The sequence below is a fragment of the Helianthus annuus genome, chromosome 1 (genome assembly GCF_002127325.2).
Source record: "Helianthus annuus cultivar XRQ/B chromosome 1, HanXRQr2.0-SUNRISE, whole genome shotgun sequence".
Taxonomy (NCBI): domain Eukaryota; kingdom Viridiplantae; phylum Streptophyta; class Magnoliopsida; order Asterales; family Asteraceae; genus Helianthus; species Helianthus annuus.
The window spans coordinates 130,488,417-130,509,187 of record NC_035433.2 but is presented as its reverse complement, the minus strand read 5'-3'; the positions used below and the strand labels follow the sequence as shown (position 1 = coordinate 130,509,187).

General features: G+C 32.1%; 2 protein-coding genes across 2 annotated transcripts; both read right to left on the bottom strand.

Annotated features, from left to right (window-relative positions):
* Window positions 1-3,771: 3,771 nt before the first annotated feature.
* Window positions 3,772-7,172, bottom strand: LOC110931356 (protein FAR1-RELATED SEQUENCE 5-like). Its single transcript, XM_022174755.1, has 5 exons — window positions 7,151-7,172; window positions 5,694-6,501; window positions 5,341-5,599; window positions 4,567-5,124; window positions 3,772-4,395 (listed from the first exon to the last, which is right to left on the bottom strand). The coding sequence occupies exons 1-5, from the start codon at window positions 7,170-7,172 to the stop codon at window positions 3,772-3,774; spliced, it is 2,271 nt and encodes a 756-aa protein (XP_022030447.1).
* An 8,899-nt stretch (window positions 7,173-16,071) lies between these two features.
* On the bottom strand, window positions 16,072-18,040 carry LOC110877893 (cyanate hydratase). The gene is made up of 4 exons (XM_022126119.2): window positions 17,643-18,040; window positions 17,485-17,556; window positions 17,266-17,374; window positions 16,072-16,269 (listed from the first exon to the last, which is right to left on the bottom strand). The coding sequence occupies exons 1-4, from the start codon at window positions 17,918-17,920 to the stop codon at window positions 16,225-16,227; spliced, it is 504 nt and encodes a 167-aa protein (XP_021981811.1). The 5' UTR covers window positions 17,921-18,040; the 3' UTR covers window positions 16,072-16,224.
* Between the last annotated feature and the right edge of the window lie 2,731 nt (window positions 18,041-20,771).

Here is a 20,771-nt window from a genome sequence, read left to right as displayed (position 1 = left end):
AGATGATCAAAAAGACAGATGAAGAAGAAAAAAAAATCAAATCAAAAGAAAATTCAGGATAATGAGGTACCATCCTTTGATTTGAAAATTTCTTAGTTGTCTTCAAATGTTGATGAAAATGAAGTTGAAGTTGATGCTACTCCTCACGCTGCATAAACCGAAATTCAAGCGGAATCTGAAAATAGATCAATCAAAAAAGATGTTCAAATTACTGGAATACAAACAATGTTTGATAGAATTGAAGAACATGATAATACTGAAAAGCAAATCAGTGATCTAATTCAAAACACATCATTCCTCAACCCACAAGAAGATCCGTATAAAACACCTGCAAAATCAGTTCATCAAGAACAACCAACAACATATATAAGCAAAACAGAAGAAATAATCACAAGGATGGTACGACCTGATCGAGAGAAAAATGTACCAGAAGTATTTTGTTCACCGTACTATCGACGACAAGTAGCAATGAAGGAAGCAAGAACGGCACACGAAAACAACATATCGGGATATGCTTTCCATGCAGAAGGAGAAATGATGTAAAAATTCATTTATACACACTAAAACAAAAAAACAAAAATAAAAAAAATTATAATTTAATTATTATTATTTTTTTTTTTTTGCAGGGATACTCTTTTTGAAACTAAAGATCATGTATTTCTATATAGATATGTTGTTAAAACAATGAGGCCATGATTGGAAATCACCGGAGAAGTAATCAATTGTTGGTCATATATTTTGAATGAAGAAGAAAAAAGAAGATCAAAAGACAACAAAACTCCAAGATTTTTCTGTACTATTCGAATGCTGGTATGATATATAAAACTCAATTTTTCTGTATTCGTATAATGAAGTATTTTGAAGTTTGATTGAATGAAGTTTTATAAAACGCAATTGCAGTTTTATTTCTTTAATAAAATGCAATGCTTACTTTGTTTGAATGAAGTTTTATAAAACGCAGCTGTATTTTTTATTACCTTCATAAAACGCAGCTGTATGTTTTATTAACTTCATAAAACGCAATAATATGTTAATTTGATTAATTTTATGCAGGCTTTTCCTTTGAATGATAAGGAAGAAACAAATAAAGAAAAGATGATAGAAGCATTCACAATGAACATAGAAAAAATTCTTCAAGGTGCAAAGCTAAAAAGCATAAAGGATTTTAAAATTATCCTTGTCCCGATTCTCTATATACAGCATTTCTTTGTGATCTCCTTCAATCTTGAAGAGAAACAAATATTCATCATTGACAACAGTGCCAAAAAAGAAACAAATAAAGCTAAATATGGGGATGTGCCTGAAAATACAGTAAGTATTCTTACTTATGCTTTTAAAACACAAATATAAACCACCTAATCTTTTTGTTTTGTTTTTTTTTTTTTCTGTAGAGGAATGCTTTGGCAGCTTACCTTAAATCTGTTGGACATGAAAAAGCAGATGATATAAAGGGAATAACCCCTGTTAGAATGCAGATGAAATGGAGGACACAATATAATGGCATTGACTGTGGTATATTCACTATGCGTCATATGGAATGTTATCATGGAGAACCGGTCGAAAAATGGGATTGTGGGTTTAACGTGGAGTATGAAGAACCTGCAAGGGGTAAAAACAAAAAACCAGTCAACAAGCAGACCGCACAACTTGAACATTTAAGAAGAAAGTTCATCGCGAAGATATTATTGCATGAAATCAACAAACAAAGAGATTATGTTATTGAGGACTCAAAGAAGTTTCGAGACCTCAGTGCGAAACTTAAAAAACAATCCTATGACACTAGTTTAGATAGGATTAAAGACATGCTTTCTCTTGCTGGTTTACTTTGATTTTGAAATGCTACTTATTATAAAACACAATGTTTTTTTCATTTAGCATGTTTTTAATATAACTCATTATTTTCTTGATCTTGCTAGTTACTTTGATTTAGAAATGCTACTTATTATAAAACGCAATATTTTTTCATATAACGCAATATTTTGATGATATTTTTAAAATGCACTTATTTGTTTGTTATTTTAAAACGAAATATGTATCCTTTAAAATTATTTAAACATTATTTTGAAAAAAAATTATAAAATATATATACAATTTATAAAACGCAACATTTTAATAGTATGTTATAACTCAACATTGTCAATTTTAATTTTAATATGTTTTGAATATAAAACGCAATGTTTTTTCTAATTATTCATTTCCAAACATATAACGCAATATAATTTATAACTCAATGCAATTTTTTTTTTAATTTTTATAACACAAAAAACAAATTAAAAACATAATTACAATAAGGACAATAATAAAAATAATATATTATAATCTTCTAAAACGATATGTTATAAAAAAATAAAATAATATACAATATATGAATACTGTATGATAGAAATTGATACATTTGATTAGACCAAAAGCCTTAAAAAGCCTTAAAAAGCCTTTTGGATTCCTGATACCAAATACTGTGTATGATTGAACATTCAATTCAAAGAAAAAAATAAAAAATAATCATTTTTATTATTAAAACAGTTGATTCAAATTCCTCTACCAATATATAAGAACAGAAACCCTAAACTATTTTTACATTGCTCTCATCATACACCAAAAATACACCAAATACCCAACACACACAAACCCTAAAATGGCTAATCCACAACTATCAGTTTGGTGGGTTAAAAGAGGCAATTTCGTTCTTCAATTCCTTGATGGAAAAAAAATAAAATACCATTCCGTTGCTTCTGTTCTTCATAACTGCAATGAAAATGTTTTGAAAAGAATGAACGAAATAGGTATACCACCTTCTTGTTACACAAATCAAACAGCCGCACTGTTCAGAATTCTACACAAGAGATATGGTGATCTGAATCAAACTGCAACTGAAGATGCCCAGGTTACATCTTGGGAGTTCATTGAGGAAACTTTCAAAGTTTCAGTGACTTGGGACGATGGTGAAGTGGAGATGTATGACCCAAAGGACATATCTACCAGTGAGGATCTAAACTTTTTGAATCAGTTATCTGAAATACCAATCATCAACAACTCTGGTAGCAAATTTGCAGAGAAGCTCCAAAACGCAGTAGTCTCACAGGTTGAACTTTGGGTTGAATCTGAAAGTGATGAGGAAATCCCTGATGGAAGCTTAGGGTTCTCATCCGATGAAGAAACAAACTTTGATCCATGAAGCTGATCATGCTTGTAATTTTCCTTTAATTTTGTGGTTTGAAAACATCATGTTTTTGGGTTTAAAAACTATCATCATCTATATAACGCAATGTTTATTATATCCAATTGCATTTCTTGTTTAACTTTATGTATGAACTGTATGATAATAAAACGCAATAATCAACAAATACCATTTAAAGTATATTGTATAGTTCTATGTATATAACGGAATAACCAAAAAAAGCTGATAAGTGATTTGGATATCCCTGATGGAAGCTTAGGGTTCTCATCATTTCTTGTTTAATTTGATATATGATCTGTGTTACAATAAAAAGCAATAATAAAAAAAACAATTTAAAATATGTTGTTCTATGTATAAAACGCAATGTTTATGATAACCACTTGCATTTCTTGTTATGATTGTTCTATGTATAAAACGCAATAACAATATATTGTTGTTATCATAAAACGCAATTAAACAAAACAAACTGATATTTATGAAGGATATCTCAAAACGTAGTAACAAAAAGTGATGAAACCTATACATCATAAAACGCAATGACAAATTTTTTTTTACTTATTGATATCTGATTTTGACAGAATTTGTATACATAATTACATTGCATTGCTAGAACCTATAGCATTAGAAGAAACCTTATCTTTACATGTTCGACTGTTATGTCCTTTTCCACCACATAAACGGCACGATTTCTGGATCTTTGATGATTTCTGAATTGCAATCTCACGATTAGACTTGATCCTTTTTTGTACACCGCATCCTTTGGTCCTTACTTTGATCGGGACACGAATCATAGAATCTGATTTTTCTATGTTCCCTCCAATATCAGCAAATCTTTCTTTGCGACTAGGAGGCGGCGCAGCAACCATAACCTCATCCGCTTTATCAATATAACTTTTAATATGATCCCTGTAACGACACAGTTCATCTAAATCGCCAACCAGCCTATTAACAACATACTCATTTGCAACAACGATTTCTCTATAAACTTTATCAATTTCACTATTCCTACCAATTTCATCAAATCGAATATTGGAATGATTTGATCCCACTGAAACAACATCTCTCATCCATCTTCTATGAACATATCTTCTAGGAAACTCACTTATATCCTCATACCGTAATACGTAAAATATATGGCGGCACAATATACCAAATTGTTCAAACCGTTTGCAAGAACAACTTATACTTAAACCATCTTCTTCTTTGTTGTATTGCACCTGTAAATAAGATTAAAAAGCAATATAAAATTAGTGAAATGTAATATAAAACGCAATGAATAATAAATATAATACAGATATAACTATATGATCATATAATGTTAAAACGCAATAAAACATGAAAAATAAAACGCAATAGATATTTAAACAATATAAATTTAAAAAAAATACCTTGAAAAAAGAAGTGCATGGCTGTCTGAAATCCTTTATTTCAAAATATTGAACATCACCCACAGTATCAATAGACTTTGACATACACTTTGTAATAGCAACATCAATTTCAATCTGAATATCCTTAAAAGTTGTTTGGGTATATATTTCTGATGCTTGTTTCTCCAATACAAAGTCACTCCAGGGTTTACACTCAATATACCTTGTATCATGATCATTCCTCCTATGCTCATGCCTTTGAATATCCATTGCAGTCTCAAAATGAGTGAAAAATTCAACAAGTGTACATCTTGGATTGCAAATCTGACCAAAGAAGTAATTCTCGCTTTCACATCTTGACGTAGTACGCATAAGCCCAGCCAAATCCTCTCCATGGTAATAAGCAGGAATCCAATCAAATCGAAGATCGTACATGTCTTTTAACCACTCATGATTTTCCAATCCAAAAGTAGACATTATTGAATGCCACTCAGTTTCAAAATCTTCTGGAATAATAGTATCATTCCAAACAACATGAGTCATATTAAAATCAGTGTTTGCTGACAAAACAGGACCAACCTGAATAAAAAGTTATAAAATCATTAAACATAAAACGCAATAATTTAAAAACCAATATATTGAAAATGATAAACATAATGCATTGATTGTAAAACGCAATTTTTTTGTAATTCTATTCATAAAAATGTTAGAGGATCTTATTGTATAATACATAAAACGCAATAATAAAACAATTATAAAATTGCAGTTTGTTATATCATAAAACGCAGTTAATACCTTTGTCTTCAATTTCTCCCATATTTGCCACATACATAACCAATGCCTACTTCTTGGAAGTACATCCTTAATAGCTCTCTTCATTGCAGCATCTTGATCAGTAACAACAACTTTAGGCTCACTTCCAAAAGCATTAACAAAGCATCTTAAAAGCCATCTATACGAATCTGCAGTCTCCGAACCAAGTAATGCACCACCAAATGTGACATTCCTAAAATGATTATCAATACCAGTAAATGGTACAAAAACCAAATCATACCTGAATAAAAAACAAATTTAAAAAGCATTAGAAAAATTAGAAAATGATATATAACGCAATAGAATATATAACGCAATAAATCAAAAAAACTTACTTGTTTGATTTATAAGTAGCATCAAAACCAAATATGTCACCAAACACTGTATAATTTTTTTTTGATTGCTCATGAGCCCAGAAAAGCCCTTTCAATCTTCTATCTTCACCAATAACATAATCACATGTGAAACCAGGACAACATTCTTTCTTCCTAATAAGACGCCTAACTACCATTTCTGCATCATACTCTCCGATGTAAAGATTCAAATCCCTTCTATAATTCTTACAATCAACTTTACTAGCTCCAACTTCACCAAAACCACCATACATTGTTTTCATAATATTGAATGCTTTAACAGGTCCAATATTGATTGCAGACAATCCAGATATAAAACTTTCTTTCACATAATCGATACTTCTGGCAGCCGGCAAGAAATGAATATCTTCATCTTCAACAAAGATATGATTATGTTCTTCTTCAAAGTAGTAGATTTTAAACATATTATTGTTCTCTAATATTAGTTTCACATGAGCATTGCATCCAACTCTTTTTGAACCTCTATTACGTCTAACAATCTTTTTACTATTCTCAACTGAACCAGAATCTATTTCTTTGCTAACATGAAATCCTTCTTTTGAACAGAAAATATATCTTATTTTTACTAAACCACCAACATTTTTCCAAGAGGTATTTTTTCTTGCAGAAAAACCTGCAGCAAGTGCATATCTCTGATAAAATGCAAATGCCTCATCAAATGACTTAAAAAGCATTCCAACAGCAGGTGTAATAGATCCACTAACTTTAGGTTTGAAAAACTTTCTTCCACTGTTTATGCATACACGTTCCTCCCACTTGGAAATGTTATCTGAAACAATTAAAAAGACTATAAAACGCAATACCTCTTACAGAATAATGTTTTTATTGATAAAACTAAAAATATGTTAATAAAAATTTAAAAAAAAACAAAACTTTAAAGTTTATAAAAGCATAAAAGGCATAAAAAGCAATATGTTCAGTAAAACGCATCATGTGATCTGAAACACTTTACAAAAAATCATAAAACGCAATACAACCTATATAATAATGTGTTTACTGTTAAATCTCAAAATATGTTAATAATAATTTAGAAATACAGACCTTTAAGGTTTGTATATGAACTATTATCAATAAAAGAATAAAACGCAATACATTCAGTAAAACGCATCCAATGATGAACAAACAAAAATTGTACAACAATAACAGTTATAGCTTTATATAGCTTTATATTACATAAATCTTAAACTACAAGTTTGTATGCATATAATTTAATTAATATCATAAAACGCAACTCTTAACTAAAACGCAATAAAATGATGAAGAAACAAAACAAACAAATTATGTTAAATTATACAACAATAACAATTAAACTTATGAAATATCAAATATTAATTACAGAAACACGAATTATAAAACGTAAAACAATGAAATTTGGACAAAAATAACAAAAAATAACTCAAAATTGAAGCTAAACATACCAGCAGAGTCTGACGAAGACATTGAAGTTATCGAATTGACAAACGAAAGAAGATTAATGTTTGAAAAGAGGTGAATTTGCGATCGATCGCGTTAGGTTTATGGAATCTTCAATTCTGTTACGAGAGTGATGAACTATGAAAAGAAGTAACAGAATCTATAAATTAGAACGAAAATATGATAATGTAAAAAGACGAAAAAGCCCCCGCGTCCAAAAATTTAAAAAAAGATGATGAACGGCTGAGATTGCTTCCTATCATTCCTAGAGAAAATTAACTTCCTATATGATCTTTACCCTATGCAAATAAACCAAAAAAGTTTTGAGATTAACTCGACCTTACCTGCTTAACAACTTAAGAAGTAAAGGATTACTCATTTAAGTTTTCAATTAACACATTTAATTTAATTTTAATAATAACTCAATATGATCAATAAGTTAACCAAAAAAAGTATTAAGATTAACTCGACCTTACGTGCTTAAAAGTAAAATATTTCACATTAGAATTTTCAATTTATCCGATTCACACACAATTTATATATATCACCAGTAATAAAATAAAATAAAATAAAATAAAATAAAATAAAATAAAATAAAATAAAATGTAATAAAAGTGTCATGAATTTAGTTAAGAAGTAAAGGATTACTCATTTAAGTTTTCAATTAACACATTTAATTTAATTTTAATAATAACTCAATATGATCAATAAGTTAACCAAAAAAAGTATTAAGATTAACTCGACCTTACGTGCTTAAAAGTAAAATATTTCACATTAGAATTTTCAATTTATCCGATTCACACACAATTTATATATATCACCAGTAATAAAATAAAATAAAATAAAATAAAATAAAATAAAATAAAATGTAATAAAAGTTTCATGAATTTAGTTTGTAAAAAGAGAATGAAATCATAATGGAATATGAAAATTTGGATTTCTTTATTCAATAGAAAAGGAAAGCTGATCCGACAAATCCCAACTTCTTGTTGAAGCTGATTCTTTTTTCTTCGATATCGTACACGAAATCATTATGATTTTATTTTCATTAATTTCTACCAGGAAGGAAAATATATAAACATTAAAATTCATTAATCATAAATATATGTGGGTTATATGAAGGGTAATTATATTTTTTTAAACCCACCAAAATATAGAATAAAAAACATATCTAGACTATTTACTGAATTTAATAAAAAACCTTTAAATTAAATAAACAATTAATACATAAACTGTATTTTAGTAAATAGTTATATTTGTTATTTTTTTTAATTCTTGCGCGTGCACCCAGCAAGACCTCATAGACTTTATAAATCAACAAAAGTATTTCAAAAACAATATTTTTCACATAATTATTTGACTATTAGTTACATAAAAACATCATAAAAATGTATTTCAAAAACAATATATTTCACATAATTATTTGACTATTAGTTAAATGAAAAAACATCATAAAAATGAGTGATTTTTTTCTTCAAGTAGACACCAATATACTTTATCATACATTTTTTTTTTGTTCAGTGTAATAAAAATGTGAAGTTAATACTGTAATTTGGCAAGATTTATTATTATTATTTTTTGTAATATTTTCTCAATTCAAATCACATTTGAATCATCATTTGTTTCATATGTGATTTAATGATGATCCACATATGAATTTCTACTTTTAAATTTAGAGTTAAATGTGATTTTAGTTTTTGTGGTTTGAGCCATTTTGTGTTAGTTTAGTTCACATGTTTCATTTTTAACATGTGGGTCTAAAAAAGTTTCATCGTTGTCATTTTAGTTCACTGGGTTAATTTTATTCATTTTTTCTGTTAACGAGAAGGGCAATTCGGTCATTTTATGTGTAATTCTGTTAATTAGAATGGCAATTCGGCCATATAAAATGACCGAATTGACTTTCTCGTTAACAGAAAAAATAAATGAAGTTAACCCAGTGGATTAAAATGGCAACGGTGAAATCTTTTTGAACTCACATGTGAAAAATGAAACCTTTAGATTAAACTGACAAAATGACCCAAACCACAGAGACTAAAATGAGATTTAACTCTTAAATTTATAACTTTCAATTGACATTATTTCATATGTGGAAAGAGTGTTATGTTACATGTGATATTATACTATGATTTTAACTAAGTTTTTATGTTCACATGTGGATTCCATTAGATGTTTATTAGCATGTAAACGACAGTTAAATAGTTAATTCACATAACATCACGAATCTACACAGTGATCAAAATCATCTCAACGGTAACCATAGTTATAAACTCAAAACTAACAAGTTTATCAATGGTAAATTCAATAACAAAGAGTTAATAAATTGCTAAAATAATATTCTATAGTTTCAATCCAACTGATTGTGGTTTGATCAGATACGGGAATAAGATCACCAAAATGTGGTTCCAGAATCACTAGGATCGTGATTTGGATACCAACTTAATGAACCACAAAAATATTGTACAAGTGCTTTAAGTGCGATGGTAGGAAAAGAAAAAAAGGAAACGGTTAGACCATGCGTAGTGGTAAAAAAAGTGGGCGTTTTTTTGCCCAATAATGCTCAACCACGCCCGACATCGGCCCCCAGGGCGTTTTTTTGGCAAAATTTGGTTTAGGCGTTTTATTTTCCACGCCCAGCTTCATTTCTTGTGTCAAATCACCTTCATTTTCCTTTTTGTAAAACCAATCAGATTTTTTTATTTTTTTTTATTTAATTTTATTACAAACATAATGCCCCACAATGCTCATATCTCCACTAAGCTCATTTTAGAAAAGGGTTAATGGATTTTATCACTTCTGACTATTGGGTATTGACCGCTACCACTCCCAACTATCACTTTAATTCCCACCACTCCCAACTTAATAATTTGTGTGTTGTGTCACTCCTGTTGAGTGGATTTTGGCTCCCTTTTTATCTTTTAGGAGCAAATTCACCTGCAGTCATTAGTAATCCACAAAGTGTTAGCCTAATATCACCAATAAGACAAGTCAAATATTAAGAAATGTTCACCTGTGAAGTGACACAACACACAAGGTGTTAAGTTGGGAGTCAGGGCCGTCTCCGAAAATGATAAAAATATTTTGGGCCTCGGGCGAGACAAAAATAGGGCCCACTGCTTATAATATAAAATCATCAGTTATATATCAAAAAACTATAATACGGTTATTATTTCTATAAAATAAACAAAACAAAAGTAGTTCAACAAAATCGTGCGACTCTCCTAACATTTTTTGATAAAACCGTTTGCAGTAGCTACATCACCTATCAACATCCAATAGCTAAAAGAAAAATCAAACATCCAAGATCAATCACCTATCAACATCCAATAGCTAAAAGAAAAATCAAACATCCAAGATCAATGTTGATACCAACAAGATTTACTAATTTTACAAATAAGCAACAAGCAACATATCATCATAAAACTCTAGTATTAATTCAGGAGCAACTTAAATTTACTGTGTATAAAACAGAAACTAAAAAGATGGATTACAAACAAAAATTTATGAAATTATGAAACTAGAAAATAAATACAAAAAAGTCAAAGCTCCATAGACCGGCTACAAAAAATAAAAAGCATAGGTAAAAGAAAAGGCAAAAGTAAGAATAGAACACAGAACCTTTGAAAACTAAACTGAACTACTAACCAGCCGGAAGACTCACTAATATATTAATAGAAGCAGGCCCCAATTATACATATTAACAGTAAACAAAAATTTTAAATTCCGGGCCCTTTCCAATTTTGGGCCTCGGCTATTGCCCGGGCTGCCCAGCCCAATAACCGGGCCTGTTGGGAGTGTGTGAGTCAAAGTGATAGTTGGGAGTGGCAGCGGTCAATACCTAATAGTTGGAAGTGATAAAATCCAATAACCCTTTAGAAAACGCCCCATAATACTCTATTACTGACTGGGCTGCCATATAACACAAAACTCTCAATGATGGGGTGTTAACCACTACACATGGTCTTAGAGTCGCAAAAGATCTATGTCAAGATGTAGATCTAATGGAAATATATAATCCTCTAGATCCATTTTCAAACCTCGGCAAGTGAAAATAGCGGTTTCTGCGGTTTTCAAAAGAAAATAGAAATATATAATCCTTATTTTTTATTTAATAGTCAATAAAGTGAAAATCATATCCCAATTTCATAGTCTAAATTCTAGAAAAAATATCTTTTTAGTTTTTTTAGAATTACAACACTGACTCTAATTTTACTAATAAACTACATATTTTTGTCTACCACGAAGATTAAACTCTCATCACTTGTAAAGACAAAACCTTACCCAAAACTTGGATATTGCTAGGCCAAAGGCCCTTTCGTATGCAAACACTTGTTAATCATTTGTTTCTTCTTCTAGTTAATAAAGTTGAACCTAATGAAAACATAAATATACACAACACACATATAACATTGATCAAATAAGAAGATTTTGTAGACATATATATGTTCTCTCATTTAAATACACATGCAATATAACAATATAAGTTGATGTCTTCTTCTCTTTTTCCCTTTCCTCACCTCATAGACACTTTTTCTAGATGATGATAGTGAACTTTCTTGTCATTTCTATGCAACCGACATTGAAACTTTTTTTTGAACGACAATTGTTACTCCTACTCGATTTTCTTTTGTCTAGATAGATTTTTTTAGAATGAATTTGTATTCTTAACTTTGTCATTTTAATATGTCAAATGTACTTTTGAAAATTCATTGGGAAATCATCAATGAATTATTATAGAACTTTATGATTTTTTTTCGATACGTAGTGATCATTAGGGCCCAAGTGTTGTTTCCGGAGATTGAACCATCTTTTTGGATAGCAACTTCATAAAATTAGGTTGGATGATAGAGAATTGAAGATTGATTGTTGAGTTTTAAGGTTATGTTATTCTTTTTTTCTTATTGCTTTAGCTTGAGACCATACTTCTTGTTTCTTGTACAAATGTTTATTGTATGTCTTAGCTTTATCTAAAAAAACGTGTTGTGTTGCCTTTTCTTGTGAATTTAAAGCCACATAAGAATCCCGTAGTTTATACGTTTCTCTTGAAGGATTCTCACACAAAATATATCATTTTCTGTTCGAAAAATTAAAAAAAAAAACTAAATGTATTATCAGTTATTTGCATTTAGATATTGTGTTATGTAGAGATGCATGTATCATACTGCATTCTTGAGAACAATTTTGACAAATGAAAGTTAATTATGCCTTTATAGATTACTACACTTAGATGGCCTATCCTAAAGATGAAAGTAATATGAGAACAATAGATTAAAGAGTAAGGGGCTATTTGTTTAGCCCTTAATGATGCTCTTAATGATTCAGACATTTTACTGGTTTATCACTTAATAGTTCAGACTGTTTGTTTCGCGAGCAGATGTCTGAATGGTTCAAACATTTGCCTTTCAATGGTTAAGCATTATACTGAGTCTGAATGGTTAAGACCTCTAATCTGAATTGGTCAAACATTTGCCTCTGAACGGCGAAGCATTATACTGGCTCTTAATGGCTCAAACCTCATACTGGTTCAGCACTTAACCATTTAGAAGTTGCCAAACAACCCGTAAGAGCATATGAAACTAACATCTTTGGGGATGTATGCAGATGAGGCGACCACAATTTCTACAGATGGCGATGAAGTGGCGAAGAGAGATAAAGGGAAATCCGAGGCTAGTGACATCCAAGACAGGAGATGTGAGAGGGCTTGGAGAGAGGAAAAGAAAAGTTTGTGTTGCGCCTAGTAGTCAAAAGGAATTACCTTTTGTGTAAAGATCAAGGTTCAATCCTTAGAAGGTGCAAGATTTATGGGAAGAAAGCTTAGTTGTTTAAAAAAAGTGTTTGGTTCATTGAGGTTTTTTTTTTTTAACGAAGTGGGATATGTCAAAAGAATTGAAACTTTTGAAGTATTTGGTGAGTTCACTAAATAATTAAGTTTTGTAAATTTGTTAAAGAAGATGGAACATGGTTGTGATGATAAGTAATTAAGTTTTTAAATTTAATTTTATTTTATTTTATTTTCTATCTTTAACCAAACATCTATATATTAATTTAAGATTCTAATTTCAATAATTTCATTAAAGTATGTGAACTAAGACTCTAAAACTTGTTGAATTTATGGATAAAGTGAAAGAAACTTAACTTCTTTGCATCACATCATGTATCAACGTTTTTCATTTTAAATGTGTGTCACTGTCCATCTCTATGCAGCCAGACCAAGCTTCATAACCACACTACCCATATTCCAAAAGTGGCAAGGAGAATTGATTGGGATAAAGAAAGGAGTTAATTACACAAATGGGTCCTGTGGTTTATACTTAATTTCGCCTTTGGGTACTAACTTTTTATTTTAACAGATTTAGGTTCTATGGTTTCAATTTTGTAACATCTTTGGGTACTAACACCAAAATTAGTTAATTAATGACTAAAATACCCTTGCATTTTTTTAAGTTTATCAATGTAACACATTTAGGTACTAACACCTAATTTTATTTAAGTTTAAATCAATTTTACAAAATCTATTTATTTTTTTTATTTTCATCTTATTATTATATCTCTTAATTAACAAAAAGTCTATTTATTTTTTTTATTTTCATATTTTTATTAAATTTCTTATTTAACATAAAATCTACTTGTTACATCAGTATTTTTTTAAATAGATTTTTTAAATAAAATCTAATAGCTATATAGTTTTATGTAAATTAAATTTCTTACTAGTTTTAAATAATGTAACCCTTACTCGTTTTGAATTTTGGATATATATGATTGATAATAATAATAATAATAATAATAATAATAATAATAATAATAAATATCTTTCATATAAAAAAATTAAGCCATTTTTAACTCGTTTTTTGTTCATTTACTTTTACTATTTTAGAAAGATATTTAATTTACATAAAATCTACTAGTTGCACTAGTAAAATCTACTAGCTATATAGTTTTATGTAAATTAAATATTTATTTTACAAAAAAAAGCGAGTTAAAAAAAGGCTTAAATTTTTTTAGTTTTATCTAAAATACCTAGCTATATAGTTTTATCTAAAATACCTAGCTATATAGTTTTATGTAAGTTAAATATCTTTCTAAAATAGTAAAATGTAAATGAACAAAAAAACGAGTTAAAAAAGGCTTAAATTTCTTTACATGAAAGATATTTATTATTATCAATCATTTCAATCCAAAATTGAAAACGAAAATTTAATTTACATAAAACTATATAGCTAGTAGATTTTATTTAAAAAAACTGTTTAAAAAAATACGGGTGTAATAAGTAGATTTTATGTTAAATAAGAAATTTAATAAAAATATGAAAATAAAAAAAAATAAATAGAGTTTATGTTAATTAAGAGATATAATAAAATAATGAAAATAAAAAAATAAATAGATTTTGTAAAATTGATTTAAACTTAAATAAAATTAGGTGTTAGTACCCAAATGTGTTACATTGATAAACTTAAAAAAATGCAAGGGTATTTTAGTCATTAATTAACTAATTTTGGTGTTAGTACCCAAAGATGTTACAAAATTGAAACCATAGAACCTAAATCTGTTAAAATAAAAAGTTAGTACCCAAAGGCGAAATTAAGTATAAACCACATGACCCGTTTGTGTAATTAACTCTAAAGAAAGATTTGTGTAGATTTATATCCTTTGAAGTTACTTATAGTTTTATATATAATTAACGTATTAAACGCAATTTACAAGATCATAAACATTACACAGCCTCTTTAACACATCTTTTTATATTTAGCCAAGTGTAGACATTTACTCGTTGAGTAAGGTCGGAGCATGGTATATTGTAGAAAGGAGAAGTCCCATGCTTCGATTTGTATTAGTGTCCTTACTAAATTGAAATCTTAGAAGGACCGCAAGTTTTTATATATATGGTTGAGTTCTTAGGTACTGAATACACTAAAAGTTATATGATATTGGTCCCGATTGATCGTTTGTGAACCATAATCTTACTTTCTTTTTTAGTAACTCATAGTCGGCCTGAGTTTTTCCCAAAGTATGCTATGATTCTGGCTCGACTCAACCGTAATTAGGAAATGCTTAATATCTATATGGTTATTGAGGAGTATTTAACAAGAATTATTGTCAAAATATATTTTTCCTTTTTGTTTGTTGACTAGCTTTGCATTTTACTTATTTATTTATATTTTGTTTTAGAGATATAGATTTGTTCCTTCATCTAGAAACGTACCATATTAGAGGAGGATAGTTAATACTCGATTAATTTTTTTTTCTGATTGGTAAACACACGTCCATAAAATCTACCTACTACACACTTTGTAGAACTCTAAGAGTCTAACTCACACCACTTTTGTGAGGATAAACAACTGATGCCACTAGTCTATCGGAAGTAATTCACTATGAAAACCAGCCTTTCAATGTCATTCACTCATTCATATCTTTTTTTTCGAACGACAAAGAATCTCACATGTAAACCTACCCTGCTCGGGGCTATGTCCAAGGCTGACTTCTCGACAGCCATGAGACCGTCCCCCTTGATGCGTGGGAACCGGATGAAATCCGTAAACCCTCGCCACCCGCCAGGTTCGAACCCGGGATTAAAGCCCAATTTCGTCCTTTCACCCAGATGTCCGTCGAAAATGGCCCGAGCAAAAATCGAACCTGCGTCTTCACTAGAGACGGCAGGCCTCTTACCACTGGACCAAATTTTCAGGACCACTCATTCATATCTTCAGAGCCAATTTTAGGCCCAACTCAGGCTGGCTTACAGTTCACTAGTGTTGGTCTAATTGTCCCCGTAAAAGATAACTTAACCCAACCATGTTAAGGGCTTCTTTCTTCTCCATCATCCTACAGTATGTATGTATGTATATACTGACTCGATTCTCAGAGTGTCCGCGAGGCACATGAACCTTTAACGAAAATGATAAATTGTCATGCAGATGCATGATATATATGTCTGCAAATCTCCAGCTAAAAGCCATTGCATATCAACTTGACCATTATAATGTCTAAAAGCATACATAACAACACATCTGGTGAAGATCAAACAGGCATGATCAAAATCAAATAACTATTTATGTCTGAATGGAAACAACCAACCCCATGTTTAATCTTTCTGCAGATTTAATCTTGAAACCATATGCTCCACCTTCTGCATAACCGAAATAAAATTCAAACATTCAGAAACAGAAAGAAAAAACATCACGGGGACCTGATTAACAAGTTCCAAGGAATCCTCATGAACATGCTTTCAATCTTAGCTTGTTCATCATCATGTATTCATGGATGGCTTGGTGTTGTGCCATATGGCCCGTTTTAGAGGTGCCAAATTTAAATCCCATTTATAAGAAAACAGGTCGATTAGGATGTATTATAATGATGATGGGTCAAACGGGTAATATAGAAGCTATAAGGGAAATGGATTAAAATGGGTTGGAAGGGCCGAAGTTCCCTAAAACTTGTTTACTACATTATAAATTGTCTTTTAAAACAAAAACAGACTAAAAATCATATTTATTACAGTAACCTTTTTTTGAGTTCTATGGCGAGCATTTCCTTCCAATCAACAGGGCAAATTACATAAGGATAGCAGGTAGACGGGCAACAAACTGTGCTGCCATCCCTTCTGAATAAAAACCCTAATCTACTAAAAACAAAGCCTCGCCCCTGAGGGGTCGAAAAGTTGTTGTGGACCCACCCTGTTTCCACCCGCACTTGGAATTACATGCTTTGATCCGAACCCATTTTGACCCATTAATATAGATATTTTAGTTTGCTAAAGAACATGATGACCTGGAGGTAGTTTTACATGTGTTTGACTAGTAGTATCTAAAAGTCAATCACGGCAAAATTGATAATTCTGGTAAACAAAGATCATTGCTGCCCATGTTTTTGGGTATCTAAAAGTCAATTTTTGACCCATTTACTCATGAATGGTTTGATTCGGGTATCTTTTGTTTCCAATGGATCAAATCAACATATAAAAATAGATAGCTTCAAGGGAAATGGGTTGAACGAGTCACTGTATATGTATTGCATCGCCCAACCCCTCCATCTTACCACCCCTAGTCGTAACTCGTAGTAACCAAAACATGTATTTGTATCCTAATATCATAAACAATCTACTGATGTTAGTAACACGACTTACATGCTCGGTATGCGGCAGATACTTCCCGTCAAAGGTGAGAACCACGCGATCCTTCCCGTCTACACCTTTCACTTTGTCCACAGAGCAGAAAAAGTCTATAGCTGACATTCTAACAAACAAATACAAGATTCAAATCAATTTGCAATCAACTTTGAACTAGATTCTAATCAGTATACTAAGCAAATGCTGTATCATTATTCACACTGACTGGTAACTTACATGCCATCACCAAACTCTTCATTAATAATTTCCTTAATGCTTTCACCAAAGTGCATAACAGCTTCATTCAACCTTAATTCACAAAGAATCATTTAATCATTTAATAATAATAATAAAATGTTAATAACTATCTTAATATTCAAACTCAACTATGTAACCTGTATACAGTAGGATCCTGTAGGATTGACGGATCATACGATCTGAGTGGCGGTTCCATCATCTGCTGAATATGTGTATCGGTCAAGCCGGGCAGCGATGCCCGGAGTTTAGGGGCAGTGTCCGCCTTCAATTGCGCTTGACGTCTCAACAGTTGAGCAACGTATACGTTGGTCAACCCTGTCTCCGATGCAATTTGACCGAATGTTTTGCCGGAATTTCGCTTCACCGACATTAACGAACTCACAACGTGAGCTTTTGATGGTGTTTCGGGTTCCATTTTTTATGGTTCGGACTTCGGAGTGTTTGACCCGGTTGTGTGTTATAGAGGAATTCGAATTGATACGCCAGTGGATGATAAGTGTGGGCGGCTTCTTGAAATTGTGGAATAATTGTGGCAAAGTCAATTTGATATTGTCTTTCTTGCAGGAGGATTTTAGTGGTGACTGAAACGGCATCGTATTCGGAAGGGATTTTGTTTTATTGAGGGTGAAGGGAGTGGTTAAACAGGTGAAAGTGACAAACTTTAAAATGGACCAATCAAAAAGTGTCACGCCAGAGAGGAGAAAAAGTTTAAACTTTTGCTGAAAAGTGTTGGCAATGGTTTAGACAGTTGAAAGTGGCAAACTTTTTTTTTTGTTTTTTTGTTTTTAAAAATTATGTGTTAAATAAAAACAATAAAGCATCAAATTAATTAAAAAAAACAATTACATTAAATGTTGATTTATATAATAAAAAGTATAATTTTTTTTAATGATTAAACGGCAATAATGCCTTACACACACACCCCAAGGTTGTCCTCTTCCCTTTGTCGATCGGTGACTACATACCGACTTTCATGTTTGCCGCGCGGTAAAAAAGGGAGGGCGGCGGTGTTCCGGCACGGCATTCTCCTTTGCCGATGGGTTTGCCGCCCCACTCCCTTCACCCTGATAGGGACAAACTTATGTCATCAAATAAATTAGGCCTTGCTGTTGATGCAACAAATACAAGACCAAGGCCTGTAGTGACATCTTCTGGGTAAAAGGGTTCAAGGATTTTGATTAGCCTAACGCAGGTCGTGGGGTCCTCCCACGTTTGTAGCACGTGGAGTTGGATCACTTGTTTATTGATCGCTTTTGATTCCAGCTTGAAGGGAATTCAAGCCGGAATGAAGTTGTTAGCGAAGCAATGCTGTTTGAAGTGAAGAAGAGAAGCAAGTATGAAACTTGTTCTCAAGAGAAGAGAGAAGATCAGAGAGTATGTGTTAGCTCAACTGATCTGGTGTGTCTGATATGGTTGTTGGAGCTGGTACTTATAGATAAGATGTATTCTATAAGAGGAAGCTCGTGACCATGGATCCAAGGCTACAGTGGAGGAATTACCCGTTTGGGGGTTGGAGGCTTTAGACCTGCGGATAAAAGGTTGTTCTCTGTGCACATGTTCTGTCTGTGCAGAAATGGTTCACACGTTAAGTGTTGATGTGACCGGACACTGTGCTTGTCCTTTTTACTGTTCACCTGAGTTCGCGCGTATTGAACCTCTCAACCTTTTAACCTTTTAAGCTGTTATGTATATTAGTCATTTTATTGAGATTTGGGCTACCCCCGTCATTAGCCCCCCAAGTCAGAGGTGTTTGGGATGTAAGCTCAAATGCTTCTGACTTTTACACATTATTTTTTATTGCTTAAAGGCTTAAAGGCTTCAAGGCTTTAAGGCGTTTGAGTTTTGAGATTTGAATTTCGGAATGATAGTAGATGTGATATGCTTTAAGGTTTTAAGGCTTGAAGGCTTTAAGGCTTGAAGGCTTAAAGGCTTCAACTTGTCTCACTCAAGAGGAAGTTGAGGCTTTTTGTAAAGAATGGGGGATCGACCTAAAGTTTAATCCAGTGGCTCTGGGTTTTGGCAAATCGATCGATTAGTGTCCCGTTGGTTCGATTGCTCTTTATTGCTGAGTTTCCCAACTTACGTCATCCGTTTTCGGTCTTTGTTCTGAATGTTTTAGAGTATTATCGTGTGTCGTTTGGTCAGTTACACCCTTAAGGTCTTGCTAGGGTTTTACACTTTGATTTTTTGTGTCCAGCGATAGGGTATGACCCATCGTTGTTGTTGTTCCGCCGTTTCTTCCAGTTAGCCAAGAACGACGATTGTTTTACCTTTGAAACATCTCAAGGTGATGTGTGTTTAATTTCGTCTATGGTTACTGATGACGGGGGTAGCTCAAACCTTAATAACCTGATTAGAAACACAACAGCTTAAAAGGTTGAAAGGTTAAAAGGTTCGGAAATAGTCCAACGGTCATGAACAGTAAAAAGACAAGTCAGAGCCTTGTCACATCACCCTCTGCGTGTCCAACACTCTCACAGCCGTAAAAGAGAGTATGTGCACAGAGAACACTCTTTTACCCGCAGGTCCAAACCCTTCAACCCTCAAATGGGCAAGTCCCTCACTGTAGCCAAGGATCACTGGTCAAAGGCTTCCTCTTATAGAAGATTCTTTCCCTATAAATGACAGCCTCTTGCCATTCATTCTGGCCATTCCAGATCAACTCAGATCACCCTTGATCTCTGAGCTTACTTCTTCTCTCTAGAACTTGCTCCATGCTTGTTCTATTCTCGGCTCACTACAATATTATCTCACTTAACATAGACATTCTGGGTTGAACCCTTCAAGGCAGAATTCAAAGTGAATAATAACAAAGTGATCCGCCTCCACGTGCTACAAACGTGGGGGGATCCCACGATCTGCGTTAGGCTAATCGAAACCTTGAACCTTTTTACCCCGGAGATATCGCTACAAGCCTTGGTCTTGTATTTGTTGTATCAACAAGTTGGCGCCCACCGTGGGGCTACGCTGCTTACTTTATCTTAAAGACCAGTTGTGTAGCTCCATTTTCTCTTTACATCATGTCTGAAAGCGAGTCTCTCGGTCAGGTAAATCAGGTTCCTAACAACACCGATTTAACACCAAGTTCCGGTCGGATCTCACCGGTCAAATCTACATTTCTTTCTACTCCCGGAAGTACTCCACCGGGATATGTTCCCGGAGTTCACTTCTTTTCAAACACCAACCCCATCTCGGTCAGGGGTTGCACCTACACAAATCGATGCAACGCATACGCCAGAACACATAGATCTAACACCCGAGGGAGT

What these genes read in the sequence shown, in the direction of transcription:
- LOC110877893 (XM_022126119.2), bottom strand. Translation starts at nt 17,920, where the DNA reads ATGGAACCCGAAACACCATCAAAAGCTCACGTTGTGAGTTCGTTAATG. An exon ending in CAGGATCCTACTGTATACAG is followed by an intron (nt 17,557 to 17,642) that starts GTTACATAGTTG and finishes TTGTGAATTAAG; the next exon opens with GTTGAATGAAGCTGTTATGC. An exon ending in ATCTGCCGCATACCGAGCAT is followed by an intron (nt 16,270 to 17,265) that starts GTAAGTCGTGTT and finishes TCGGTTATGCAG; the next exon opens with AAGGTGGAGCATATGGTTTC.
- LOC110931356 (XM_022174755.1), bottom strand. Translation starts at nt 7,172, where the DNA reads ATGTCTTCGTCAGACTCTGCTG. An exon ending in GCTACTTATAAATCAAACAA is followed by an intron (nt 5,600 to 5,693) that starts GTAAGTTTTTTT and finishes TTTTTTATTCAG; the next exon opens with GTATGATTTGGTTTTTGTAC. An exon ending in GGGAGAAATTGAAGACAAAG is followed by an intron (nt 5,125 to 5,340) that starts GTATTAACTGCG and finishes CTTTTTATTCAG; the next exon opens with GTTGGTCCTGTTTTGTCAGC.